Here is a 26791-nt window from a genome sequence, read left to right as displayed (position 1 = left end):
CAGCCTTGGCTGTCCTGGAAATTGCTATGTGGACCAGGCTGCTCTTGAACTCATGGAGATCCTCCGGCCTCTGTCTCCCAGGGGGCACTGGGATTAAAGGTGTGCCCCCACGCCCAGCACTCTTAATGGCCGAGCCATCTGTACAGCCCGAGCCCACCCTTCAGTCCGGGCCCCCCGTCCCCCGCCACTATGCTGCACAGGGGTGGAAGCTGTGCCCTGGGAAAAGGGAGTGCACAGACTGTGGGTGTGTGGGGCTACTGAGCCCTGGGGCCTGCAGCCCCTCTCCCACTGACCTGCCCCTCGCTGTTCCCATTTCTCTCGGATGCTTCTTTTCACCCCCAGCCCACCCATCTCCTCTCCTCTGCTTCTCTTTTCGCTGGGAGAAGCAGGAGGAATGGATGGCAGGGAGGGTAAGCAAGACACTGCCCACGCTTGGGGCCTGGGTGACTCCAGAGCCATGGAGGAAGAAGCTGGGCACAGTAACCTCAGGGAGATCACCGGGGCTCAAGAGACTATGTGGTGAGCTCCAGGCCAGTGAGAGGCCCCCAGCGCCTAAGAATGACATAGAAGCTGATCCCAGGTCTCCCGACAGGTACACACAGGCAGGCTCACAAACACACAGCAGTAAGAAAAGCAGAGGTTAGTCTGCTGTGCTGCCGGTCCTGACGGAGCCCCGAGGCCCCTTCCAAGGACAGGAAAACACGGCCATTAATGACTTTCAGAACATAGGTATTAGCAGACTTACCTCAAAAATCCCGACCAGTCTTCCCAGCGTCCCTTTAACTCCAGCCTGGAAGAGGGAGGAAGAAGAATGAGCACAGGACGGTACTGCGTGACTCAGAATCTTCTGTCCTCTGTAAACAAGGGTGAGGGCACTGGAGACACGGTGCGGCAGCTGGGTGCACCTCTGCTTTTCCAGAAGACCTGCATTTGGAGCCCGGCACCCATGTCAGGTGACTCACAGCTGCCCGGTACTCTAGCAGACCTAACGCCCTCTCCTGGGCTCCACCCCCACCCCCAAAACACAACAAAAATCACGAGTATGCGCTCGGGAGGACTTGGCTCTGAGCTCATGCACACCTAGACTTCCTGTGTGTCACAGCAAGACATGCCGGGGGGACAGTCCTTTCAGGTTTCTCACTACTGAAAAGCTTGCCACACTGTCAACAAGGTGACAGACGCATGAAGGCCAATAGAGCGTCACGGAACGCTGCCTCGTGTAAGGTGTTTGTTTAGCCATGCAGCACATGCAGGCTGAGCCAGCAGAGTTGGTGAATGCCAGAGGGAGGACCCCACCGCCCAGGCTGGGGTGTGACTGCGGTCTCTGGCAGCGAGAGTCTTAACTGACATGACTTGGGCTGCCTGTGTACAAAAGGCTGCCTCAGAAGCTGCAGGACCCAGCAAAGAGTAAGCCAATGGAACCATACAGGTCTTCTGGTGACAGACGTCACATCACGGAGGGGTGGGGAGAGTGTGTCATCATGGCTGCTTCCACCACATTCTTAATATACATTCTTTATGCCAAGGCCCCTCTGATGGCTGCTGTGCCTTTGGGCTCGTGGGCGATGAACACTTCAGTCCACTCCAGGTCACTGGCTCTCCTTTCCCACGTAAGTCAAGAGCAGTTGTCACAGCTGAGTGTTCTTCTCATCCTCGTTACACTATGTTACTTGGTCTCCACATTTCCACTTCTTTAAAAAGTTATTTATTAACTTAAAAAATTTAATTTGTGCCTACATGGTGTGTGTGTGTGTGTGTGTGAGGCGGGGGGGGGAGGGAGCGAGAGCGCATATGCGAGTGTGTGCACAGCCAGGGATGCCGAAAGAGGACAGGAACATCAAGAAGCCACGAGCCATACAATATGGGCGCTGGGAACCAAACTCGGTGACCTGGAAGGGCGTGTACTCTTAACTGCTGAGCCATCCTTCAGGCACGCTGTCTAGAATTCTTGAGAGTCAAAGGAGACTGATGCAGAAGACCGTGGTCCCACACACCTTTAATCCCAGCACTCGGAAGGCTGAGGCAGGAGGATCTCTGTCAGTCTGAGGTCAGCCTGGTCTACAGAGTGAGATCCAGGACAGTCAGGGCTACACAGAGAGACCCTGTCTCAAAAAATAAACCAAACCAAACCAAACCAAAGCAAAAGGACTAGATGGAGGGGTGGTTCGGATGCTTTCTTTGATGGGGAATTACTGATACTGAAGATCCTTCCCCCAATTGATTTTGATCTATCAATAAAGATGTCAGTGGCCAAAGGCTGGGTGGAAGAGGCGGGACTTCTGGGTTCCTGCAGGCTGGGAAAGAGGATGAGAATCGAGATACTTGGGGGCGAGACAGGACAGACTTGAAGTGACAGGGGAGAGATCCTCCAAAATGTAGGTGGAAAGGGAAAACAACCAGAAAGCATCTTGGGAAGCAGGGCCAATGGGCTTCACAGAAAGTAACTGAGCAACCAAGCTGAGGGCGGATTTAGAGGGATTGGCCAGGAGTACCCGAGGGAGGGAAGGGCACAGTAGTTGCTAAGCCAGTTCAACAATGAGCTAGTGTGTGTGTGTGCGTGTGTGTGCGCGCGCGTGTGTGTGTGCGTGCATGCGTGTCTTTTATCCACAGATCTGAGATAGCTCATCGGCAGGAACACACAGTGGGGTAGAGAAAACTACATGCTACAAAGAGGTTCCTGGGTGACTTGTATATTGAAATGACTGTGTTCTATGTTACTGTCAAGGAATTCAAGCCTAATTCTACATCCCCTCATCTCCAACGGCTTTGGTACTGTGAATGGAGCTGTCCTACCTTCTCTTATGAAACTGCTTCTCTTTCATTTTCAGGAATAACTGTTCTTCCAAGTCAGCTATTTCATGAGCTCGTCAGGGAGTGCCTGAGTGAAGCTGTGCTCTTGGCAAGCCCAGCTAGGAAGCCAGTAGCTCTGTGTTCTGATCCCGAGGAGAGCAACCCCTGGCTTGTGCGTCTGCAGGAGGCCTCCAGCCATAAGGCCAAGGCTGAGTGGACAGCACTGGGGTGAGGAGGGAGCCTGATAAGCTATCACTTACCTGTGCTCCCTCAGTAGCTGCCATCTTACTAATGCTCACTTCTCCCCACTTACTAATGGGAATGAGCTCCAAGGTAACTGCTAATCAGCCTGTGATTTTAAAACACTGACTCACTTTATGCTTATGTCTATGAATGTCTGCCTGCCTGCCTTTGCCCCATGTGCACGCCTCCCACCCAGAGGTCAGAGGAGGTGTTAGATGCTCTGGTACTGGGGTCACTGTTGTGAGTCACCAACATGGAACTCGGTCCTCTGCAAGCCCAACAGCACTCTTAGCCACCCAGCCTTACAATTTACAATTTTGACAAGGCAAATAGTAGTAACTTTTTAGTCAGGGACTCATATAGCCCAGGCTGGCCTTTAAGTCCTTGTATAGCTGAGATAATCCTGAACTCTAGGCTGGATCGGCTGGACTGTGTGTGGAGGAGATGGGACTCAGGCCCTCATGCACGCTGGGGAGGACACTCAGCCTGAGCCACCCTACGGTAAACACAGCGACTTCTGCACCAAACAACATAAATGACTTGCTCTGCCAGAAGAGGTTGGAAATCATGTAACAGCATCTTTCAACTCACTGGGCATGGTGGTGCACATTTTTGATCCCAGCATTCAGAAGGCAGAGGCAGGTGGATCTCTGAGTTTGAGGCCAGCCTGGTCTACAAAGTGAGTTTCAGGACAGCCAGGGCTACACAAAGAACCCTGACTCAAAAGCCAAAAACAACCAAACAAAAAAACCAAAAAGAAAAAAGCAACTTAGTATACAGTTCGAAGAATGTTGTCACCACCCAGCCCATCTTCCTTTTAATCCATCTCCAGCTGGCAAAGCTAACAGGCTTCCGGTTCCTCACTTCACTGCCAGGCTGACATGGTGCACACTTGACAGAAATCCAAAGTGAGCCCCCACCAGCTCTACAGTTAAGAGCACAGAGCTGACGGCAGATGCAGGCAGATCTCTGCGAGCTGGAGGCCGGTCTGGTCTTCATGGTGTCCTTCAGGCCACACAGGGAAGCACGGTGAGATCTTGTCTCAAACAAGCAAGCAAAACCAAACAGAACCACAGAAACACCCCATGTTTACCAGTTTTAAAAACTGGAACTTAGTAGTTTCTTAGAGGAAATGTCCTCAAAGAAATGTCAGAAAGTAGGCACAGTGACTCATGCCTGCAAATTAGCACTCAGGAGACTGAGGCAGGAGGACTGCCATGAGTGTTCAGACAACCTGAGGGGCCCTGCCTCAAACAACGAGGACAACAGAAAAAAAGGAAGTCAGGACTGAGGGGGAGCGCGTGCGCACGGCGTCTGCAGTGTGAGGACGGCTGGGGTGATCCTAGCAACTCAAGCAATGGTTCAGACAGAGGCTGCAGTGCAGCGCAGCCGGAGGCCATGGAGGGAGGAGCCTGAGGCCATGGAGGGAGGAGCCTGAGCCAATGGAGGGAGGAGCCTGAGGCCATGGAGGGAGGGTCTTCATGGAGACACCCTCAGGGGTGGCTCTTTGAAAACCACCTCATGTCTTCACAGTTCTTGGAAGCCAACTCTGACTCCTCAGTCTCCAGTGCTGCCAGCAGTGCGAACGCGGGTATTTTTACCACCCACATGACTGCAGAAGCAGGTCGGGACAGGCGCCAGCTCAGCATCTGACAGCGCCTGGCTCAGACATCTGACTCGGATGTGTGTAAGCTCAACCCCATCAGCGCTGGTGCAGACTTGTTTAATCATCTTTATGTCAAACCCTAACCCAGAAGGAGTCTTCACTTACGCTAGCAAGACCCTGCCCTTCGCAGTGCGGTGCTCAGGGCTGGGGACACTGCTTCCTGCATGTGGCAGGCAGGCCCACGGTTTACTTCTCAATCGTGCAAAAGCAGCCAAGCATGAACCCCCAAGGACTCTGTGCCCACTCTAGAAAACAAACCATCTTTTAATTTTATTATTATTATTATTTGTTGGTTTGTTTGAGGAAGGTTCTTTCTGTGTAATCCTGGCTGTCTTGAAACTTGCTATGTCAATCAGGCAGGCCTTGAACTTGCAGAGATTTTCCTGCCTCTGACTCTCAGTGCTGGGATCAAAGGTTTGCATCACCATACCTAGCTTACAAACCTTTTTAAAAAATATTTATTTATTTATTTATTTAATGTATATGAGTACACTGTTGCTGTCCTCAGACACACCAGAGGAGGGCACCAGATCTGATTACAGATGGTTGTGAGCCACCACATGGTCACTGGGAATTGAACTCAGGACCTCGGGAAGAGCAGACAGCGCTCTTAACTTCTGAACCATCTCTCCAGCCCACAAACCTTTTTAAAGGGGGGAAAACTGTATCACTCTTTCCTTGAGGGTGTTCTATGCCCACATGAAAATAAAAAAAGCTTAAACTCCCATGTTTGCCAGCCTCCCCGTGTGGGTACCAGGCCCAGTCCTGACAGGAAGGCCCCACAGAACTCTTACCACCAAGAGCCCTGCTTCGGCCCCAGGTGGACCAGCTCTATCCAAAGTGGGTTTCCCTCATGGTAGGTGTCTGGTAGGCACAGATGCACCTCCCACGAACCTCCCTGCCAGGGCACCAGATTCTGTCTCACGTGGGGAAGGTGCGCCTGAGTAAGGCGCACAGCGAGCGTGGGCTAAGGGTGCTGCATGGGGCCATTTCAGGCCAGCGGCTCCTGGGAGGATATTCTTGAGGACCGCAGGGAAGATTTCCCACAACAGAGAACCGGCACGAAAAGAAACACTATACTTCTTGCTTGCGCGTCAGGCAGGGACCTGAAACCTGGAGCAACGGCAGTTATCTTGTGACCCTAAAGTGAAGGCCAAAACCCAGCCAGATGTCAACCTAAAGCCACGGCCGACACGGCCACACCAAGCAGTGAACCCTGGGCTGACGGGAGAGAACCGCTCAGGGAGGAGCCGGGATCTAGTAAGAACCATCTTCTCCACGGCTGCAGCTTCCTGATACTTGTTTCTTTAATTCAGACCGTTTTCCATGGCAGAGGAAGCCTCTAGGACAGGAACTGGGAACACTGGAGCGCTGTGTACTGAAGCTCCCTGTGGAAGGCGGGAAGCTCAGTCACAGAGGAGCCCCAGAGGCAACTCTAGTGCAGGGCCCTGCGGAGGGAGGGAGGGAGGGAGGGAGGGAGGGGGGAGGGAGGGAGGAGGGAGGAGGGGGGGGGGGGGGAGGGAGGGGGAGGGGGGGAGGGGGGGGGGGGGGGGGGGGGGAAGGGATAAGGAGGGGGGGGGGGGGGAGGGGGAGGGGGGGGGAGGGCGCCCAGAACAGGGGTGTGGTCAGCACCCACACGACACAGACACAGGAAGAGCCTCGCAGGAGCTCAGCAGATATTTTAAACAACCAGAGGGAAAGTGGCCTGGAGAGTTAGCTCAGCTTTCTTTTAGCTTGTGTGGAGGTCGGAGGACAACTTTTGGGAATAGGCTTTCTTCTTCCACCATGTGTAGCAGAGGGTTGAACAGACTGTCGGGGTTGGTGGCAGGCAGGTGTCTTGGTGCATGAAGGCACCTTGCTGGTCCCAGGAATAATAATAATAATAATAATGTTTTATTACTGTGAATAGACAGCCTGTGCGGGGAGCCCCTCCTTGTATGTTTGCTGCCTCCCCACCGCTCAGGCCTCCCCTGCTAGTGACAGTACATGGATTCTCATTCTCCATAGGTTCTCCACAAAAGACACACAGAGTATCACAACAAAACCCCTAACCCAAGAATCCCCCCTCGGTGACCCGCTCACGGAAGAGTGGCTATGCTCATGTCCGTGGATGTAGTTAATTCACCTCAGCTGTTCAACTTACCCGGCTGGGAAATGACCACTGTCTGTCCAGCCCCATTAGGAAGATGCTGTACGGTGGTGGAGGGGTGGCTCAGTGGTTATACGCACTGGCTGCTCTTGCAGAGGACCCAGGTTTGATTCTCAGTACCCACGTAGTGGTTCACAGCCATCAATAACTCGAGTTTGAAGGGGACCCCACTCTGGCCTCTGCACACATTTCACAAATACGATGCACTGACATACGAGTGGGGGACATACACATAAAACAAACAACAGTAAAACCTAAAAGGCCCTTCTGCCCACAGGTCATGGAGTTTCTGCATCCTGGAAGAGAGCCCTCATCATTCTTGGATGCTATCAGCTTGCCTGCCTCAGCAGGGCAGCTGCAGACTGGCTTCCAAATCCTCGGGCCCACACCCTGACTGACATGCCACTCCCTACTTGGAGAATCTTCTTCCTCGGACTGTCAGCCGGGGACTTACTCTGGGGACACACTGTGGAATGAGTGCCACAGTAGTTTCAAACTGGGCCCTTAAGCACTTCCTGGTTTTTTTCCTGGAAGCCTATGAGGGTATGGGACGATGCTCTTTCTAGCCTCCCAAAGGATGGAGGACCACAGCTTCTAGGCCTATAGTGTGCTAGTCTCTAAACCGGAGGGAGGCTTCAGCTGCGCCACGCTGTGTCAGCTTCAGGAAACCTGTTACCTGAAACCACAGGCTCACGCGTACTTCATGAGCTGCCATCACTTTTGTTCCTCCTCCAAAATCAGTGCTCACTGCTGACTGACCCCCCACCCCAGTGCTCACTGCTGACTGACCCCACCCCAGTGCTCACTGCTGACTGACCCCCCCCCCAGTGCTCACTGCTGACTGACCCCCACCCCAGTGCTCTGCTGACCCCCCACCCCAGTGCTCCTGCTGACCCCCCCAGTGCTCACTGCTGACCCCCCAGTGCTCACTGTTGACTGACCCCCAGTGCTCACTGCTGACTGACCCCCAGTGCTCACTGCTGACCCCCCCCCAGTGCTCCTGCTGACTGACCCCCCCCCCAGTGCTCACTGCTGAGACCCCCCCCCAGTGCTCCTGCTGATGCTGACCCCCAGTGCTCTGCTGACTGACCCCCCACCCCAGTGCTCACTGCTGACTGACCCCCAGTGCTCACTGCTGCTGACCCCCCCCAGTGCTCACTGCTGACTGCCCCCCCCCCCCAGTGCTCACTGCTGGCTGAGCCCCCAGTGCTCACTGCTGACTGACCCCAGTGCTCACTGCTGACTGACCCCCAGTGCTCACTGCTGACTGATCCCCCCCCAGTGCTCACTGCTGACTGACCCCCAGTGCTCACTGCTGACTGAGCCCCAGTGCTCACTGCTGACTGATCCCCCACCCCAGTGCTCACTGCTGACTGGAGCCCCAGTGCTCACTGCTGACTGACCCCCAGTGCTCACTGCTGACTGACCCCCCCAGTGCTCACTGCTGACTGACCCCCCACCCCAGTGCTCACTGCTGACTGAGCCCCCAGTGCTCACTGCTGACTGATCCCCCAGTGCTCACTGCTGACTGATCCCCCCCCACCCCAGTGCTCACTGCTGACTGAGCCCCAGTGCTCACTGCTGACTGATCCCCCACCCCAGTGCTCACTGCTGACTGAGCCCCCAGTGCTCACTGCTGACTGAGCCCCCAGTGCTCACTGCTGGCCTGATCCCCCAGTGCTCACTGCTGACTGACCCCCAGTGCTCACTGCTGACTGACCCCCCAGTGCTCACTGCTGACCCCCAGTGCTCACTGCTGACTGAGCCCCCAGTGCTCACTGCGGACTGACCCCCCAGTGCTCACTGCTGACCCCCCCAGTGCCCCCAGTGCTCACTGCTGACAGCCCCAGTGCTCACTGCTGACTGACCCCCCAGTGCTCACTGTGACTGACCCCCCAGTGCTCACTGCTGACTGACCCCCCCAGTGCTCACTGCTGACTGACCCCCCAGTGCTCACTGCTGACTGACCCCCCAGTGCTCACTGCTGATTCCTCCCCACCCCTCCATTTAGTCAAGCTACTGACCGTGAAGTTACTTTTGGTTTCTTTGCTCTGTGGTACTGCAGAAGGAACCGAGACCCTGTGCACTGTGGGCAAGCTGTCAACCACAGGGACGGCTAGATCCCAGGCCTGGACTGAGTCAAGCTTGCTATGCAGCTCAGGCCGTCCTTGCGTCCACAATTTTCCAATGTCCTCCTCCCTAGCTCTGGGATCCTAAGTGTGTCCCATCACACCATGCTATCTTAAACTGAAGCCACACTTTCTCGATGTTTAATACTCAGTCCCACTTTGTCAGTGTGGCGCTGGAGACTGAGCCCGGGGCTTCAGGAATGGCAGAAAGGATTGTCACTGAGGGTGCCAAGCTGCCCTAGACCTTGCTATGATGGCCCTGTGGGTGAACTTGCCCCATTCCCTTGCCTTCATCTCCTGAGTGCTGGCACTGCAGGTGCCCACAGCCATGCTCGTGTGGACTTCAGTGCTCTTTCCAGATGTGTCAGGAGTGTGTCTAACATCTGTATTTTATTATTCGTGTGTGTGCACTGATGTGTTTCTGTGACTGAGGGCATGTGCCTGCCTTGGCACCCACATGGAGGTCAAAGGTCATCTCTGTGGGGGTCGGTTCTTTCCTCCCACTACGTTTTACCGTTTTATTATTTTGAGACAGGGTCTCTGTGCACCCTGGCTATCCTGGAACTCAGTCTGTACATCACACTCAAGAGATCTGCCTGCCTCTGCCTCCCAGTACTTGGACTAAAGATGTGCACCACCACTGCCTGGCTCTCTTTTTCCCTTAAGGGGAGATCCCAGGATTGAACTTCAGGCCGCCCATCCTGAATGGCAGGCAATCTGCCTGCTGTTTTAGCTTTGAAAGAGGACTTTGTTTGCTCGGACTAGCTTAGAAGCCAGGCTCTTTCCTACACGGCTCAGTGAAACCCTTTTCAAAACAGGAGGGGATAGCTGGGGACACCCCCCCCCCAGCTGCACACAGACGTGTGCTCACTTGCACAGATCTCTCTGACTCTAAGCTTCCGTCTTGGGTGGTGAGCTCTGCAGGTAGCTGCCTCCGGAACGTGAGTGAGCTGGGGTGGCTCACACTGCTTTCCCCAGATAAACCCACTTGTCCCCTCCAGGGTCCTGACCATGGAGGCTCTGGAGGCAGGGGCTATGTCAGTCATATCCACTCTCCCCGATGGCTCAAGAGTCCTCCTGGAATGTGGGGCTGGATGGGAAAGCAAACACAAGTGCCCTGGGAGCCTCTGCTGGACTCATTTCAGCAAACAGGAGGCTGGCTATTATCCCAGTCATTCACCCTCTATCCAACAGGGTTCCAACACCAGCTAGTCCAACTCGGTGGATTCTAATCTCTGCACTGAACGAGCTGCTCGCCATGGCTGCCACTCAATCATTCCTGAGTAAAGGCAGCTTCTTCTCTCCTCCTTTCTGAGTTAGTTTTTGATACAGAGTTCTGGGACAGCCTAGGATTACTTTAAACTCTGGATCCTCTTCTCTCCCCTCCCAAATGCTGGGAACAGAGGGGCGAGCCACCTTTGCCGGCTCATATTTAATTTATTTCCATTAGGTTGGTTCTGGGTGTTTGCATGAGGTGTCTCTATGTAGTTCTGGCTGTTCTGGACTCTTGCTGTGTAGCCCAGGCTGGCCTAAAACTCAAAAGAGATTTACCCGTCTTTGTCTCCTGAATGCAAGGATTAGGCCTGCACCATGGCACCTGCCTGTGTCGGTTGTAAAATGGCTGAAAGAGAATTTGGGTAGCTGTCTGCGCTGAAATCAGTCACTTCTTTGACTAAAGAGCTGCTAACATTTAAGGCAACCACCGTGAAGTGAACAAATTGGGAACTCATCCTACCTGTCCTTGGGAGGTGGAAGGTCTAGTGACTGGCAGCAGAAAGTCTGCTGAGTGTCTCAGGCGCTGAGCTCACAGACACAAGTGAGCGCACGCAGCCCCGCTGCAGAGTAAGGGAACAGCCATGCAACGGTGACAGCTCTGAGGACAGAGGGCCTGGGCTCTCACAGAGGTCGATCGTGGTTCTTACTGTTGCTACCTGTTCAGCTGGACACGGGGTGTCTGTGTTAGACTCTTATCGCTGTGAAGGAACATCATTGCCAAAGCAACCCAGGCAGGGCAGAGGTCACTGGGCTCACAGGTCACGGTCCCCTCCTCAGAGGCAGGCCGCAACTCAAGGCACGCACACTCCTGGGGCAAGTGCTTCTACCTGCTTCCACTCTTCACCTCAGAAGAATTTCTTACAAAGCGCATACACGCCCTGGGTACTGGAGGAGCAGGGGAGGGGAGGGTTTCAGTGGGGGGTTCTGGGTACAGCGCTCAGACGCGTGGCCATGCAAGCGGCCACCGTGAGTGGGCACTAAGGTACAGGAATGCTGTATCAACAAGGAAAAAACGAGATGCAGGTAAGGAAAACAGAACCTTTGGATGAATCTGAAAACAGATGGCCGCTAATATGATTATTGTTGCCGTTGTTGTTGTTGTTGTTATCAGGCAAGATCTTATGATGTACTCCTGGCTAATCTGCAACTCACTGTGTAGGCCAGGGTGGCCTTGAACTCACAGAGATCCACCTGCCTCTGCCTCTTGTGTATGCGGATGCGGATGAAAGGGGTTTGTGTGCTGTCCTGCCCAGCCTGGTTTTCTACACACAGTCTCTCTCTCTCTCTCTCTCTCTCTCTCTCTCTCTCTCTCTCTCTCTCTCTCACACACACACACACACACACACACACACACACACACACACCTCTGAGTGTATGAAAGAAAGAACAACTTGAGGAATTTGGTTCTTTCCTTCCATCATGAAAGTCTGGGACTCAAACACGGGCTTGGCGGCGAGCACCTGACTTGCTGAGCCTTCCTTTTCCTCTGAGACGGGGTCTTGAGCAGCCCAGCTAACCTGAAACTTGCGACATACATGAAGATCCTCCTCCTTCCACGCCCAGGCGCGAGGATTAAGGACGCGCACACCACCATGGCTCACGTGGTGCTCAGTGTGGGGCTCTGCGTGCGCCAGGTGGGAGCTCTACCAACTGAGTGGCCCCAAGTCCCTTAGTGTCTGCTTGTCCGTCTGTTATCTGCTTCTTAGTGTTTAGTCGAGACAGGCCCTTCACGGTTCACGCTGGCCTGCCCGTGCCTACTGTTAACGAGCACGTGTGCGTTTGTGTGCAGCACAGCGCTGTGTGAGTCCCGGGGAGAACTGAGGTGGTCGGGCTGGCCAGCAGGCACCCAACCCACTGGGCCACCCTGCTGCCCAGCACTTGTCTCTCGTGTGCTTTAACGAAGCCCGTTTTCCCCTCTATCTAATGTTCGAGAAGCCTGCAGGCGAAGGAACACTATGGATGGGCAGACGGGCAGATGGACAGACGGATGGACAGCACAAACTCACATGGAAAGAAAAAGACCAAAATGCTAGTGGTAGTATTGAAAAAACTGTATTTCCTTTTTACTTTTCTGTTTCCAAAGGACCAGATTAAAACAAATGCTGGACGGGGCCTAGTGGCACGTGCCTTTAAACCCAAATTTGGGAGGCAGAGACACAGATTTCTGTGGAGCCCCAATCAGGCTGTCTCAAAAAATAAAAGTAACAAAATTGGATGTGTGTGGTAGAGCACATCTTTAATCCCAGCAATCATGAGGCAGAGGCAGGCAGATCTCTGAGTTCAGTGCCAGCCTGATCTACCAAAGATGCTATGGGCTAGCCAGGGCTACAAGTGAGAGCCTGTCTACAAACACTGGGGCTGGAGAGATGGCTCAGCAGTTAAAAGCACTTGCTGCGCTTCCAGAGGTCCTGAGTTCAAATCTTAGCACACATACTAGACAACCCGCTCCCAATCGCCTGTAACACTAGCTCCAGGGGATCCAGCGCCCTCTTCTGGCCTACACAAGCAACTGCATACACATGGTATTTACTTACATACACAAACAATAAACCTTTAAAAATTAAATACTGGGTTGGGGATTTAGCTCAGTGGTAGAGCGCTTGCCTAGCAATTGCAAGGCCCTGGGTTCAGTCCCCAGCTCCGAAAAAAAAAAAATACTATAACAGATGCATGTTTGAACTGGACACTACACGGTAATGTTGGGAAAGTGTGCACACTCAGCTGCAGTCACAAACTTCCATAAAATTCAGTGACTAAGCTGGAAATCCAGAGAGCAGTGAGTTCTAGACAGCAAGCTGGCAGCAGGAGGAAGCCACCACGGCATCAATGTGTGGCAAGAGCCAGCAAAAAGCAGGTGTGCCAGTGTGTGTGTGTGTGTGTGTGTGTGTGTGTGTGTGTGTCCAGGGACCATCAACCAGTGTTCTCCTCAGCCGCTTTCAATCCATTTCTTGAGATAGGGTCTCTCACAAAGTCCCCACTGAGAAGGTTACAGGCGTCTGCCCATGCCTGGCCCTCTCACATGGGGGCTGGGGACAGAACTCAGGCCCTCGAGCTTGTGCGGCAAGTTCTCTCCTCAGTGAGGACTCTGTACCACCTTCTCCAGCATCAGCAGAATGTGCTTTTAAACCTCAGCTAATCTGATAAGGGCACGATACCAGCTTTTTAATTAAAATCGTTGGGGCTGAAGAAATGGCTTAGCTAGTTAAGAACACTGGCTGCTCTTCCAAAGGACCCAGCTCAAATCCCAGCACCCACATGACCCCTCACAACTGTCTGCAAGTCCAACTCCAGGGGAAACAATGCCCTCACACAGTCATACAGCAGGCAAAACACTAATGCATATAAAAAATGAAGTGGAAAAACTAATTTGTTGGGTGTGGTAACACACTCCTTCAATCTCAGACCCTGGAGAGCAGAGGCTCGTGGGTGTCCACAGGTTTGAGGCCAGTCTGGTCTACATAGAAATCCCAGGACAGCAGGGCTACATAATAGAGCAGACCTTGTCAGGAAGGAAGGAAGAAAGACAAAAAAATATTTTTAAGCTGGGCACAGTGGTCTATGCCTTTAATCCCAACATTTGGGAAACGGCAAAACACAGCAAATATACATGAGTCTGAATATGAATGCCTTGCCTCTGTGTGTGTGTGTGTGTGTGTGTGTGTGTGTGTGTGTGTGTGTGTGTGTGTGTGTGTGCCTAGTGCCCAAAGAGGGCAAAGTACAAAGTCACAGTGCCACTGCCTGCACACAGAGGGTCCAAAGCTCCCCTGGAAGCCCCTTGGCTTCTGTCCTGTGGCTAAGGTAGTCTATGCAGGGGTTTACACCAGAGCCTTGCTTTCCCAAAGGAAACTTAGCTGCATCCAATGCAGAGTCTGGAGAAGCACTCTCTGGCCTTCCTGTCCCTCACCCCAAGGGGACTAGGATGGGAGCGGAGGTGCCCTTCCAGAGCAGAGCCCTCTGAGCGCACCTCCATCTAGAAGCTGAGACGACCGTGTCTAACCGTCAACAAAGGGGAGTCGCAGTCGCACAGCCAGACCCATATGCTGACCATGCCTTGTATCCTCTATGGCTACTCCTGCGTCAGAGACTGACTGACTAGAATCACAGATTGTCAGGGGTTTGTCTTGTTACAGAGCATCTCAGGCCAGAGTCTACTGCCTCCTGCCTCCGCCTCCCACGTGCTAGGACCACAGGCGAGCATCCCATCCAGTTACTCATTCACATCCATAGAGAAAGCATGTTAAACTAAAATATAAGTAAATCTCTAATCAGACAAACCCTAAATAAAGGTCTTATAGCCAAGTGGTGACACAGACCTTGGATCCCAGCACTTGGGAGGCAGAAGCAGGCAGATCTCTTAGTTCAAGGCCAGTCCTGTACACAAAGCAAGTTCCAGGCCAGCCAGGGCTGTTAGAAAAAGAAACCCTGTCTCAGAAACAAACAAACACAAAGACCTCTTCCTGACCGTTCTCTTATTTTTTGCTTCCTTTGTTTATATGTGAGGTGGAGAGAGGCTGCCTGCCTTGTCTCCCGAGTGACATGATTAAAGGTGCTGGTTTATTTCGAGACAGGGTCTCGATATGGAACCTGTCTTGGAACTCAATTCACTATGTAAACCAAGCTAGCCTGAAACCACTTATAGCAATCCCCCTGCCTCTACCCCCAGTGCTGGGGCTATGGACACGAGACACTAATCGAGCTGCAACTCTGAAGAGGGTCTGAAAGCCAAGCTACTCAGACAGGCCGTGTGAGCCGGGCAGTCCCCTCTGGCAGAAGCTGCTCTGAGCACAGATCTCTCCTCCATGTGAGGACACCTGAGGCAAACGTGCAGAACCCGCACCTGCAGAGGGTGAGGATGGGACAGTGAGGGTCAGGCTGCTCCCATAGGAGACAGGCAAAGGACAGCAGGACAACAAGGGAGGCTGAGGGGAGCACGGCCACCGCCCACACGAGTCTTGGTCCCCTACAGCGAGGGCAACAGGGACTGAGTCTCAAGAGTACTCTGGGTAAGAGACTCTCACGGGGCTGCAGCGAGAGCCCGACCGACAGAAATGGCGGGCGGGCGGGCGGGCTGGCGGGCGGGCGGTCTCTGGGGCTGCTTGGCACAGAGGCCCGTGTAGCTCTGGCTGCCTCGACTTCACTCTGCTCCTCCTGCCTCCGCCTTAGAGCTGGAATGAGAGGTCTGTACCCCGATCCCGGTTCATACAGTGCTGGGGTCACACTCAGGAATGCCAGGTCACCACTCTACAAACGGAGCCACAGCCTAGCCAAGAACCTTCCGTGTGGTTTTGGTGGCACCGAGAGCTGCCCCTTGCACACGTTAGAACCTGACCACTAACGTGGATTCCCTAGCCCCTAAGTGCCCCAAATGCCACTTCCTATGTCTACAGAACCAGGCTTAGCTCCCACTAGAACAAGCAAATACATTTGAAAAGAAATACTCTGTGTGCCAAGGAAGTTCATGGGGACAAGAGCAGCCGCAGCTGCGTTCTGCACACGTCCTCAGTGAGGTCGCACTGGAAGAGCTGAGCACGGGGCCGCCGTAGGCCGCAGAGCAACTGCTCTTCCTCCTTCCTCTGGGCTTTCACTCCCCCTTAGACCGTGAGCTCTCTGTGCAGAAGGGAGAATTCTAGGAGCCTGAACGTGGGCCTTATGCATGCTAGGAAAACACTGTTCAACTAAGCCACTCCCCAGCCCTCCTGGGCTGTGAGTTCTCACACCAAGGGAACTAAGGACTCACGATTTGACTCTGGATTATCCTGGCACATTTAGGGAGGCGGTCAAGGAAACCGGCCCACATATGTTGTACACACTATGACTGAAATACTATCAGCTCTCAATATCATAACCAGCACTGTATCACTAGCCACGGCGACAGGCACAGGAGCCACGGCCTCGCCCTCCTCCATGTCACAGAGAATGAGCGTCACCAAGCAGCTGCCTCCTCTTAGCACTGACATTTGATCTATGACAAGTACCAGAGGTGATGCTGGAGAAGAGCCACAAGAAGTCACAAAAGCCTGACAGGTGTCACTAGACACCGTCACTATTGACAGCCCTCCTCCTGCAGAAAATGGGGACAAACCCTGTTGTGTCACAGCACTGAAGCCGTGAGGCTGTGGTGACCATTAAATGCTGTCTTTCTGGGGTCACAAGGACAGCACTCTGGGCGGAGACACGACAGTAGCACCTGCAGGACAGGCTGTCAGCACGTACCTCCTCACACACTTCCCGGACCGCTGCCACACTTGGCTCCTCCTCAGGCTCCATGCCTCCTCCAGGAACAATCCATCGGTCTGGATGGCGGCTACTGCTCACGAGCAGCACCTGAAGTCAGAGGTCACAGGGAGGTCACATTCAAGAAGATACTCAAGTCAGTCCAACAGAACAAGCACCACAGTAACTAGGACCTGGCTCTCGCTTACAGCTACAAATAACTTTACGAGGCAGCGCCCGGTGCTAAGAACAGTAGGCGCTCCGCCCAGGACATGCCAATGGCGTCTTCTGGGAACAACCAAGGGCGGTGGCCTTTGCACTCCCCTCCACTCAGCTGTCTGTCTTCTCACCTTCTCCTCCATCCTCTCCTTTTTCCTAAATCCCTCAGAACACACATAAAACAGGTGGGGCCAAGAAGCCTGGAAAAGCTGCAAGACGACCAGGAGTGAGGCCACCAGGTGAACAGACGGACGCCATAAGCTATGGACACTGCCACAGGCCACACAAGTGTCCAGCCCCAGTACACTCCGGAGCTGAGCTCCCTCTGGGCGGAAATCCTTCCACTACTCAAGTTCATTGTGTGCATGGAGGCCAGAAGGGGGCGCTGGAGTCCCTAGAGCTGGAATTACAGCTGCCTCCTGTGCTAGGAATTAAACCGGGGTCCTGAGGAAGAGCAGCCAGTGATCTTAACTACCGAGCCATCTCTCCAGCCCCAGAATTCTGTTTTAATGTATACTATAAGAGTCTCATGCTGTAGTCAGTCTGGCCCGCCTGACTCCCACTTCCCGTGTGCTAAGATTACATGTGTGTCCATCATGTTCAGCTGAAATTTAACTTAGAAAGTTGATTAAGAAATGGGAAGATGACACCGTGAATTTCAAGACAGTCAGGGCTACATATAGAGACACTGTCTCAAAACAAACAAAAGGAAAAAAGACAAAATGCAAAAAAGACGAAAGGCCTGGCTAGAGGTGGCTCAACAATTAAGTGTGCCTGCAGTTCTCTCAGAGAACCCAAGTCTGCTCGCCAGCACACACACTGGGTAAGTCCATCTCCAGGGCGATCAACACTTTCCTCTGGACTCAGCAGGCTACACACGCATGTGTGAATACCCACACGGACACACACATCAGTTAAAAACACATGCACTGAGACCCCATATGTACAACAATGCCAAGCAACCAGAGCTTCCAGGGACTAAGCCACTACCTAAAGACTATACATGGACTGACCCTGGACTCTGACCTCATAGGTAGCAATGAATATCCTAGTAAGAGCACCAGTGGAAGGGGAAGCCCTGGGTCCTGCTAAGACTGAACCCCCAGTGAATGTGATTGTTGGGGGTGGGCAGCAAGGGGGAGGATGGGGAGGGAACACCCATAAAGAAGGGGGGGGGGGGGGATGTTTGCCCGGAAACCGGAAAGGAATAACACTCAAATGTATATAAGAAATACTCAAGTTAATAAAAAAAAAAAAAATGTACATGTGTATACCCACACGGACACACACATCAGTTAAAAACACATGCACATGTGTATACCCACACGGACACACACATCAGTTAAAAACACATGCACATGTGTATACCCACACGGACACACACATAGATTATAATTCTACTACTTTGGACTTAACCAGCTGGTGACGGCGGAGACTGAAGTGCACACTTTCTCCAGTTCCTCCACCACAGCTCTCTGGGGGACTCCAGGTGAGGGTGCGCATGGGCTGCTAACTTTCAGGGCTAGAGGACGGCTGAGTGTTTCCCACAGGCCTTTTTCTGGGGAGGGCTGAGCCTCCTGCGCTATTCCGAACCATTCCCCATGAGCACCCCCTCCCACCCATCTTTGCTGCTGAACTTGCTCCTGCCTCTCTGGCCCTCACAGAAGCCACTGACCTTCCTGCCATCTCATGTCCCTTCCACACCTGGGGCTTCTTGGAAATTTCACTGTCATCCTTGAATCTCCTTTCCCTGTCATGACAGTCTCCTGCTACTGATCCATAAAACCTGTCCTGTGTGGGTCCAGACGGCTCCGCAAGTTCATATGCAGAGCCCAAACTACCCTCCCATACTGACGAGGTGCCATTTGGAACTGTGTTCTGCTTTGAGCAGTATGACACCACTGTGGTCATGCAAACACCACACGGCCTGTGCGAGCATTAGCTGCTGTGCAAGGTTGCTTTCCTTGCCACCGGCGGTGAAGAAGCAACTTAGGAACGTCAGTGGGGCTTTTGTGCTTCTTGGCTATAGATTGAAGGAACTGTTCATCATGGCAAGGAACTGTGTGGTCCCACGCCAGTGGAAACAAATCACCAAGTTCACATCTCTGTGGGTCAGAAGCAGAGACAATGTAATCCCAGTGACTCCAGTTAGGCCCATGACCTTCCGGTTCACAGCCTTCCAGACAGACCCCAGCAGCTGGGCCACTGCGAGCCACATGCCTACGAGGAACTGTCACACTGAAACCATACCCTTCCTCTCTCTATACTAAAGGATACTGAAATATAACACGGACAGGCCATAAAACTCATCATCAAAATACAAGTTCTCACTGGACTCCTCAGATAAAATACAAAAATCAACTCAAAATGGACTAGTAACCTAAATATAGTTAGTTGCCGAACCGATGAAGCCCTGGGACGGAAACAGAAGTCTCTATAATGAGGAGCAAGATATATCAAATTCTTAAGACAGCACGTCAACAACAGAGTGTGAAGATAAAGACCACGTAAGCTGAACTCCAAACTCAGAGCTCTGCCTCAGATGACCTTCTCAAGGCTGCGACAGCAGGGGCTGGAGCACCGACCGCTCTCACAGAGAACGGCATGCAGTGACACACGCACCCAATTCCATGTCCAGCAGTGCACTTCTGTGGACTCAGTGCGTCAGGCAAGGCTACTTCATTTTATTCTGTATGCGTGTGCATGTGTGCGTGTGCACGTGTGCATGCAGGGTGGGGGGTGTGCGCCTCCACACACCTGTGTCCATGTACAGGTCAGAGGACAACATGGAGGAGTCATTTCTTTCCTTCTACAATGTGGGTCTCAGGAATCAACCTGGGTGGGTGGGCTTGGCAGCAGGGGCCTTTTCACAAGGAGGCATCTCTCTAGTGACAACTGTCACTCTTGTCAGAAGGCCATGCTGATGTGCAGTGGCCTAAGGCTTCCTGCCTCTCTTGTCACTACACTGTGTGAGCTGCCTCAACCATACGTTTTGTCCTCATTTGATACAGGACTCCTCTGAACAGATGACCAACACCAAAGTGAATATTCACGTGAACTGCCCCTCCCCTGCCTCGATGACTGTTAAGGCTTCCCAGTGTCACCTGACCTCCTAAAGCCACACTAGGGAACAGTTCAAAGCAAACTCCAGACATCAATAGGTCTTGACCGCTGAATACTTGTCCTGATCACCATGTGCTGAGTGCTTAGCACTTAGCCTAGACGTGTGTGTGTATCACTGGTACCCAGCGTCTGCACAGTCCAAAAGGGGCATCAGTTTGGCTGGAGAGATGGCTCAGCAATAAAGGGCCCTGTTCTTTCTGTGCACCTCACAGAGGACAGAGGGTTCAGTTCCCAGCATCCACACGGCAGCTCACAAACCATCTGTAACTCCAGTTCCAGGAGATCCAAGCTCTCTTCTAGCTTCTGTGGGCACCGCATGCACACCGGCAGGCAAAACACCTCCTCCCATAGAAAAAAGATAAAATTTAAGAGGGGAAGCATCAGAGCACTTAGAAGTTACCACATGGGTTCTGGGATTTGAACCCAGGACCTCTGGAAGAATAGCGGTGCTCTGAAGACTTTATTAATAGGCTCCTATCATAATTCACTTCACTTGCACTTGAGTGTTTTCTGTTTGGGTTTGGTGTTGGAGTCCAAGACTGCACGTGAGCTGGATAAGCACCCATCCCTGAGTCACACCCTGGGCCTTGTGGACCTTGGGCGCCTCCAGCCTTCTGCTGTTACCACCAAGCAGCACCTTTACACCACCCACTTCCCACGGGGGAATACACTAGCGGGCTCCACAGTCCCCCGACTCGTTCTCACCACAGTACAGAGCTTACTCTGCAGCACAGTGTCTTAGTTTTCTATTGCTGGGAAGAGATACCATGATCAAGGTAACTTATAAAAGAAAACATTCAATTTGAGGCTCACAATTCCAGAGACAGACAGACAGACAGACCGACCGACCAAACAAGAAAGACAGACACACATAGAGACACACAGACAGAGACACAGACAGGCAGAAACAGAGACACAGAGACGCAGACAGAAACAGACACTTAACACTACCTCGGAATGGCATGGGCCTGCTGAGCCTCGAAGCTCACCCCCAGTGGTGAACTCTTCCAACAAGGCCACACCTCCTGGCCCCTCCTAGTAGTCACACCAACTGCAGAAAGGCCTATGGTGGCCGTCTTGCTCAGCCTCCCTACATGGCTTGGCCCTGGAGTGTCTCCAGGCCATGCTCCCACTGCACTTGGCCCTGCTGTGGCACTCCTTTCACAACAGCAGAGCTTCCAGTAAGTTCTAGCTCCCAGAACGCTTGTGTGGGCCTGCCCGTGAGGGATCCGCCTACTCGAGTCTGGCCCGCACGCTCAGCTGTAGTCTGCAGTACTGTGAAGAGTATTTGCCACCACGTGTTCTACCCATTCGTCTGTCCGTCCTTCCCCGCGTGGACTGAAGTCCTTAGGAAGCTTTGAGTGGCAATGCCATTCCCAGCTGTGCGGTGTTTCTGCCAAGTCTGTGGTCACAGCAGTGCAAAGGAGACGAATACAGAAAACTGGTCCCAGGAGCCTGGGATACAGCACCAAACCTGACCACACTGGTTCTCAGGCCTCAGTGTGAACTCAGCTGGACAATCTCATGCTACTGTGTGACAAAGAATCTGAGATTTTTTCAATTCCTTAAAATATGAGGCTGTCTCAGTTAGACTTTTACTGCTGTGAGCAGACACCATGACCAAAGCAAGTCTTATAAGGACAACATTTAATTGGGGCTGGTTTACAGGGTCAGAGGTTCAGTCCATTATCATCAAGGAGGGAGCATGGCAGCATCCAGGCAGGCATGGTGCAGGAGGAACTGAGAGTTCTACATCTTCATCCAAAGGAAACAAAGGAGCAGACTGGCTTCCAGGCAGCTAGGAGGAGGGTCTTAAAGCCCACCTCTACAGTGACACACTTCCTTCAACAAGGCCACAGCTTCTAATAGTGCCACTCCCTGGGACGAGCTTATGCAAACCATCCCAGCGGCTGAATTGTGAAAGTGATGGGGTGGTAATAGGCTCAGCTGACAAGGTGTGCCCACTGTACATGTGTCATGGTTTGCATATGCTTGGCCCAGGACAGCACTATTTGGAGGTAGTGGCAGTAGGTGTGCCACAGTGGGCGTGGGCTATTACACCCTAGATCTAGTTACCTTCTAGCAGCCTTCAGATGAGGATGTAGAACTCTCAGCTCCTCCTGCACAGTACCTGCTTGGATGCTGCCATGCTCCTGCCTTGATGACAATGGACTGAATCTCTGACCCAATAAGCCAACCCCAATTAAATAAGAGTTGCCTTGGTCATGGCGTCTGCTCACAGCAGGAAAATCCTAAGACATCGTGCAATGCTAATTTGGTTACCAACACCTGAGAAAAAAAGTCTGAGAACAAAAATAAAAATAAAAAAGGCTCATTATCTCAGCATGGGGGGGTTGTAGAGGCAGGAGGATCGTGCTCATGGTCATCCTCAGCTACACAGGGAGCTGGAAGCCAGCCTGACCTGGGCTACGGAAAATCCTGTTTCAACACCACTCTACCACAGCCTAAAGGGGGTGGGGGGGCTAATTCATGTATCAGAGGAGATTCCAGACAGTATACTCAGTCTATAGATCTATGGCGTTGGCCTTGCTTGGGGCTTACAGCCTTATACCTGGATGCGAAACAGAAAGAGTATCAGGGAGCTGTGAAATGCATTTTGGGAGCAAACATTTAAAGCTCTACATGAAGCAAGCCTCCCTGCATGTTGTCTGGGTCAACAGGAAATGTTTAAAAGGTGGGAACTCCCAATGCAGGCCCAGAGTATAAAATACAAATCGGTTTCAGAGTGGTGCACGCCTGTAAGTCTAGTGCTCCCGAGGCTGAAGCAAGCTGGTTTCAAATTTGAAAGCAACATGAAGAACACAGCAAGTTCCAGACCAGCCGTGGGCTAACACGCTAAGACCCTATATCAATCAACCAGAGAGAGTCAAAGGGAAACACTGATAGAAGGGGGTGGCCTAGGAAAATGTCATCCTATAGGTTCTTAGAGGACTCTGAAGCCAGCCCAAAGGGCCCAGCTACATCTCCAGCTGAGGGAACTCAACACTGTCCCCATGGTGCTCGTCCCAGGCGTGCAGGGTTGAAGACTGAAGGCAATAAAGGCTCACACTGTGGCCGGGTAACACACTGTGGGGCCACAGTGGAGAGCTTAGGCTACTGTGGATGCTAGGAATGTCGGACGGCTGCAAGGGAAGGGAGCTGCAGGCACCAAGTGAAGCAGGTCCAGGCTACAAAGACTGCAAAGCCTACGCCAAGGGGGTGGGGCAGCCATCGCACGCTCCAGATGCTAGACCCTGAACTACAGGATCTGGGTGGCTCTGCCAGGCCCAATCTTCCTGTGACAATCGTGCTGCTGGTTCACACTGGCAATGCTCACTTTGTCATCATCACTGGAAGTCTGTCACATTCTTTTTTATATTGCCTGGGGCCCCAGAAGACATTCTCAACCCCTCGGGATCAAGTGCATGGCCTTGATGGGAACAGGCTCTACTACTGGGCTATCTTCCAGCTGTGTGGCCTTCAGAACAGAGTTCGCAGCTGTTGAGACCTGTGGCTGACTGTTCAGGAGGAACTGAACACATGGTGTTATGAAGAGGGCTATGATGAGCCTTTGGGGACAAGGACAAAATACAGCCTGAGTCTGAAGCGTCCTGTACAGGCTCTCACTCAGTCCCTGGCTCTGTATAACCACTGAAGACTGGGTGGGCCTTAGGGTCCAACTGGGGCCTGGCTTTAGCAGTAACTCACACAGGACAGGACTGTCGAGCTCTGACCTTTCTATTCCCTATATCTCTGCTTCGGGGGTCATAGTGTGTGAGGGCAACACTCCTCACCACGGACAGCCCCTGCCACACCTGCTGTGAGAGTCTGAAATCTCTCTGAAGCCATCCGTATCAAGTCAACTTTCCCTCCCAGAAGTTATTTCTGTCAGGCCTGTGAACTGAGAGGCCACACTCACCAGAGCTCACTAAGTTCCCAGAGTCCTCCAGGACCACACACCACTACTATAAAGATTCACCGTTAGCAGGGTGTGGCGGTGCACGCCTTTAGTCCCAGCAATGGGGAGGCAGAGGCAGGCAGCCCTCTGGGTTTGAAGCCAGCCACAGCTACTGTTACCTGGGTCCTTTCCCACGTCAGCCCTGCTTAGTGACTCTCCTCACCTCCTGGCACTTAAACCCTTCCACCAGAGGATGGCAGCCACAGAAGAGACCCCTAAGGTGTCCAACAGCCAAAGGGAAGGGAAAGGGGGCAGATTTCCTCAAGCGCCTGCAGGACTGAACCACAAGTGCCCTGTGTGCCAGCTAGGCCGGGGAGAAGGAGCAGGCTTGTCACTTAAGGGTAAGGAGCAGGCTTGTCACTAAGGGTAAGGAGCATGCTCAGCAGCTGCGGGGGATTAGCGTGTCTTGGCAGTGCAACAGGGTCTCAAAATAGATGCATTCGGTACATACACGGGAGAGGTCGTCTGAGCAGCGTGTATTTTTAGTAATGGCACACTTACAACTTTTACATGTCCGGGTGAAAACTGATCCAGCCAACAGCCTTCAGAAACGACTGCTGCTCCCGGCACACTCTCGGAGCCCAGGACTCTGGACAGTACCCTGCAACCTACTTCAACTGCACATCGGGAACTAAGGAAGAGAGGGCTAGTGATGGCCTAACTGGGAAAGACAGATAAAGCTTCACTGAGTCAGATCCCGGGAGTCCACATAGAAAGCAGGACACAGCGGTGCCTCCCTACAGCACGACGGAAGATAAAGAGTAAAACTGACCTCACCAAAGCAGCCGGCAGCACAAGAAAGGACGAGACGGCGCGCGCACTGTGGCACACACAGCACACATATCCATGCGTGTGCACAGGCAACAACCACAACAGTATAATATGTCTGGAAACGGATTCCCTGGCTGGCCTGGGATCTGAGATACAGACAGACTGGACCCAAACTCACAAACCACCAGACCCCATCTCCCAAGCACTGGGATTTAAGGTGTGTACCACCATGCCTGGTCCAATACATGAAATACTGGAAAACCTGAAGTTGGATGACAAACGCATTTCAAATGATTGTAGGAATTTGTTTTGTTTTCCAAGCCAGGGTTTCGCTGTGCCACCCTCGCTCTACAGACCAGGCTGGGCTGGAACCAGCTCTGCCTGCTTCTGCCTAGGGTGCTGCCATCAGGAGGGCGTGCCCCCACCCCACCCCACCCGGCAGACCACTGTGGTCATGGCTGAACCTGATGGGACTTCCTAAGCTCCTGTTCTCTTCCAGCAACCACACTTGCTTGTCCTTAGCCCTGCAAAGTCCGCCAACTCACTCTCAGTGTTTCTGACTGAAGCTCACCAAGCTGTTTCCCTCCTGTGCATTTCAGTTTCTTATTATTTTTATTTACACATATAAACGTGTTCTAAGTAAGGGATAGTTCTGTGCACATGTATCCTCAGAGGCCAGAAGGAGGCATCGAATTCCCCGGAGCTGAAATCACGGTGGTGGGCGGTCAGTGCTCTTGCGCATTCATTCTCATTCTCATTCTCATTCATTCATCTCTCTCTCTCTCTCTCTCTCTCTCTCTCTCTCTCTCTCTCTCTCTCTCTCCTTCCCCCCCTTCCCCTGACTCTGTGGAGGAGCGGGGAGCTCTGAAGAGCTCTGCCTTCTTTGCTCTGTAGGCGAGTGTGCACTGCGTGTACCTGGAGCCCGATGGGGTCAAAGCAGGCACCAGATCCCAGAACTGATTATGGGTGACGGCCAACCGCCCCTACAGGCGCCAGGTATGCATGTGGTGCGCAGATATATCTGCAGGCAAACGCTGTCTTAAAAAAAATTAAAACTGCACAGCAGCCAGTGTTTGTAATCTCAGAGCTGAGGAGACCGCTGGGGCTCCCAGACTACCCAGTCTTACCTCATTGGTGAACTCCAGGCCAGTGAGAGACCTCGTCTTAAAAAAAAAAAAAAAAAGTAGGCTACAGAGATAGTTTCGTGAATGAACTATGGACCACATCAACATGAAAAATAAAATTTAGAATCCCAGAACCCACAGTTAAAAAGTTACATGGATGCTGAAGAGATGGCTCAGGGGTTAAGAGCACTGACTGCTCTCCCAGAGGTCCTGAGTTCAATTCCCAGCAACCACATGGCGGCTCATAACCATCTGTCATGGGCTCTGAGGCCCTCTTCTGGCCTGCGGGTGTACATGCAGACAGAGCGCTCCTACATGCAGTAAATAAATGCATCTTTAAAGACTGCACGGTAGCAGGCATCTGCAATCCCAGCCGGCTAAACAGTGAATGAGGAACAAGCAGGAGAACTCCTGGAAGCTGGCGGGCCAGGGTGTATACATGCTCAGCGAGAGACCCTGCCTCAAACCCAAGTGGGAGGTGAGGAAGCACAGCCAAGGACGAGTCTGAGTGCCTGCCCCACGGGGAGGTCACAAGGGGTACAGCAAACCTGTACTGTTACCTTGGTCAAGGCCACATGGAGAGGTCACAAGCCCTAGTGGGGAAACTGCTGCTGTTCCGTTAAAGGGAGACAAGATGTGCTTATCGGCTCTTCTAGAGAACTGTTTATGACCAGAGAGTACTACTGCTGTCAGCTCTGGCCAGAGAAGCTTCTTTCCACAGTGCAGCGCTGACTGCAGAAATCACAGGTGATGGAGTACTGACAACACAGGTGATGGAGTACTGACGGCACAGGTGATGAAGTACTGACGGCACAGGTGATGGAGTACTGACAACACAGGTGATGGAGTACTGACGGCACAGGGTTGATGCTCCGTCCTCAATGCAATGCCTGCATCCCCTCCAGGGCTAATGGGACACTGGAAAAGTGTCTGTGCGACTCTAGGCTTTCAACACTGAAGACAGATAGGTGAGAACAGACGTTCTGGGCCATGCAATCATTGCAATTACAAGGAAGCCTAGGAGGTGCTTTGTGGAAAGGAGGGAGATCAAGAAGATATGCATCAGCTGAAGAGCTCCACGCTGGGCAGCTCACAACTCCCTGGTCTCTGGCCTCTATGGATGCTTAAAAA

General features: G+C 52.7%; 1 protein-coding gene across 1 annotated transcript in view; it reads right to left on the bottom strand.

The window, feature by feature from the left end:
• Window positions 1–26791, bottom strand: part of Nudt3 (nudix hydrolase 3) — a 47442-nt gene that overhangs the window by 5108 nt on the left and 15543 nt on the right. Inside the window, exons 2-3 of the mRNA XM_032888333.1 lie at window positions 16466–16576; window positions 746–790 (exon numbers count right to left, since the gene is read on the bottom strand). Coding sequence (XP_032744224.1) covers window positions 746–790; window positions 16466–16576 — 156 coding nt within the window. The remainder of the gene's footprint in view (window positions 1–745; window positions 791–16465; window positions 16577–26791) is intronic.

The sequence above is a fragment of the Rattus rattus genome, chromosome 18, assembly GCF_011064425.1.
Source record: "Rattus rattus isolate New Zealand chromosome 18, Rrattus_CSIRO_v1, whole genome shotgun sequence".
NCBI lineage: Eukaryota > Metazoa > Chordata > Mammalia > Rodentia > Muridae > Rattus > Rattus rattus.
Note: the sequence above shows the minus strand (reverse complement) of the source record. Positions and strands in the feature narration are given on the sequence as shown.